The sequence below is a fragment of the Penaeus chinensis genome, chromosome 23, assembly GCF_019202785.1.
Source record: "Penaeus chinensis breed Huanghai No. 1 chromosome 23, ASM1920278v2, whole genome shotgun sequence".
Taxonomy (NCBI): Eukaryota; Metazoa; Arthropoda; class Malacostraca; order Decapoda; family Penaeidae; genus Penaeus; species Penaeus chinensis.
Genome location: NC_061841.1, coordinates 14,476,283 through 14,478,782, shown reverse-complemented (window position 1 = coordinate 14,478,782; position 2,500 = coordinate 14,476,283). Strand labels below are relative to the sequence as shown.

Genomic DNA, 2,500 nt, shown 5'->3' with positions numbered 1-2,500 from the left:
AATATTGCCAGGCTAATAATTGAACCTTGAATCAGAATTTAGCTAAAAGTGAAATAGTGGCCGGTTAATTTTGGCCAGTAGTGTATATATATACATATATATATATAGTTATTTATACACACACACATATATATACATATACATATACATATATATATTCATATATATATATATGTATTTATAAATATATATGTATGTAGATATAATTATGTATATATATACTTATATACGTATCTACATATTTATACACATACATACATATATATATATATATATATATATATATATGTATATATATGTGTGTGTGTGTGTGTGTGTGTGTGTGTGTGTGTGTGTGTACACATATAGGTGTGTCTGCGCGTTTATGTGAATGTGCATTAGTATATATGTATGTAATCAGTATTAGCGTTTGCCTGTAGAGGGCAGCAGGGGAGGGGGGAGGGGCCCCTGCCCCTCCCGAATTAGACCCCGCCGGGAGGGGCACTGATAAGGCCCATTTGAGGGTTCTTTACGCGCTCTGTTTACCTCCAATTAAGCCGCTTTGACGCTCTGTAAATTGGGAGCGATTTCTCATCGAATTCAAAGCGTTAAAAGAGAGAAAAAAGAGAAGGTGCGAGTTTACGGGGAGTCAATGAGTAGTTCGGCAAATATTTGCTTGACATCAGTGTCGGGTCTGCCTCGGGATTCTGAGCGCTGACAACTTCGAAAGGCCTGGTCACGTTTCCTGGTAATCACTGTGATTTCTGGCTTGGCAGTCGGGGGAATTGCGATTGTTTAAGAATGTAAATGTAGTGTATATTCTATATTTCACAAGTTCTTTCGATCATGCGAACTATAAATAGAAAAAAAAAAAAAAAAATTCAGTTACAGCTCAAAATAGTCCATAAATTTGAGTGTAACATGTCATGCATTTTGCAATAAATATCTTTTTATTCTTGACACAATGTACCACGTCTTCAAATGCGAAAAGTTTCTTTATCAATATTTCCTCGCTCTAAGTCAGAAACCGGGTTTACAGCTCAGAAACTTTTCCCGTTCATCCTTCGCACCACCACTCGTTTTAATCTTTACGCTAAAAAAAATTCGCTGTAATGGTTTCGCTAATTACTTCCCTAAAAGTATTGCATTCTAACCCTTTGATTAAAATTCTTTCTTTATAATCTTCTCACTAAATTCATGGTTTGTATAACTAAATTCCTTGCAGTATAATCCCCTTCCTAATCCTTCCATGACATATTTTAGAAATCATTAGCTCTTTGCAATCCTTTCGTTACAGTACTTTCGCTAAAGACCTTTCGTAATATATTTTTCGTTAAAATCTTCCCAGTCAACCCTTTTGCTATCGTCTTTCTGCAGTAACTTTCGCCCGAAAATCGTTTCCTTCTAACCTTCTCGTTCAAACCCCTTGGTTATGACCCGTCCTGTCGAGTGCCCGGCCGTCCTGCTCGCGAGGAGAGGTTCGTGTCGGCGCCGAAGGGACCCACGTGGAATCAATACGAACTGACGATCATACACATTTTCGAGACCAAGGAAATCTCGTTTGGTCCTGGAAACGAGATTTAGTTTCATTTTTTCCTTTCCCACACTTCAATTCATTCGCATTCTTTACATTATCCTCCGTTTTGTTATATTATTTCCCGATATTAAAACTATTAGTGTTAATAACTTCTTCGCCGCTGCAAGTATGCTAACTGATGCGAAATTCTTCAACAGCGATCTGCCTTAAAGAGAAATTAAATCAAAGAGAAATCTTGTCAGCAAAATAGACCGAAAAATTAATGAATCAGTTTGCGGGGATGGAAGGAAATGCCCTCTTGGCTTTCCGTGCCGGCATTTCCCCTCCTCCCCTCCACCTCCCTCCCTCCCCGTTGCCGTCTCCGTCTTTTCCAAGTCCTTATTTTTCTTTCCCTTTCATCATGCAGTCCTCAGCGCCTCTCTCCACCCCAGTCCGGACCCCTTCCACTGCCCCCCTGCCCCGGCAATGTTCTCCCTTACCCTCCCTTGCCCTCCCGCCCCACTTACTTCGGGTGCCTGATGTCCCTAAGGGATCGGTCGAGGGCGAGGTCGTCGCTGAGGAGAGCGTTGAAGCCGTTGGTCTCGAACAGAGCGTCCCTCTCTTTCTCGCGTCCGGCGGCGAGGTGGTGCGGCGCCCCGTGCTCGCCCGGACCACTCCGAAGCCGGTCCTGCCGGTCCTGCGTCAGGTTGTGCCAGTCCTTCAGGGGCTGCGCGCTCCCGGGGACCACGCCGCTCTCGGGGAACATATCCTGTGGGAGAAGGAAAGGCCACAAGTCATATATATATATATATATATATATATATATATACACACACACATATATATATATATATACATATATATTCTGACAGTATAAATACTGACCAAAGTGTACAAAAGTTTGAGAGGCACACATATAACACAAATCACGCTTGTATCACTCGCACATGTCAAGTTTGTTTGATTAAGGAAACATGAAACACGTGTGATTTAGCCAAAACCTCT

The 2,500-nt window shown here is 41.7% G+C and overlaps 1 protein-coding gene across 1 annotated transcript in view; it reads right to left on the bottom strand.

Moving 5' to 3' along the window:
• LOC125037486 (N-acetylgalactosaminyltransferase 6-like) overlaps positions 1 to 2,500 on the bottom strand; it is a 29,749-nt gene that overhangs the window by 19,926 nt on the left and 7,323 nt on the right. Inside the window, exon 2 of the mRNA XM_047630638.1 lies at positions 2,023 to 2,264. Coding sequence (XP_047486594.1) covers positions 2,023 to 2,264 — 242 coding nt within the window. The remainder of the gene's footprint in view (positions 1 to 2,022; positions 2,265 to 2,500) is intronic.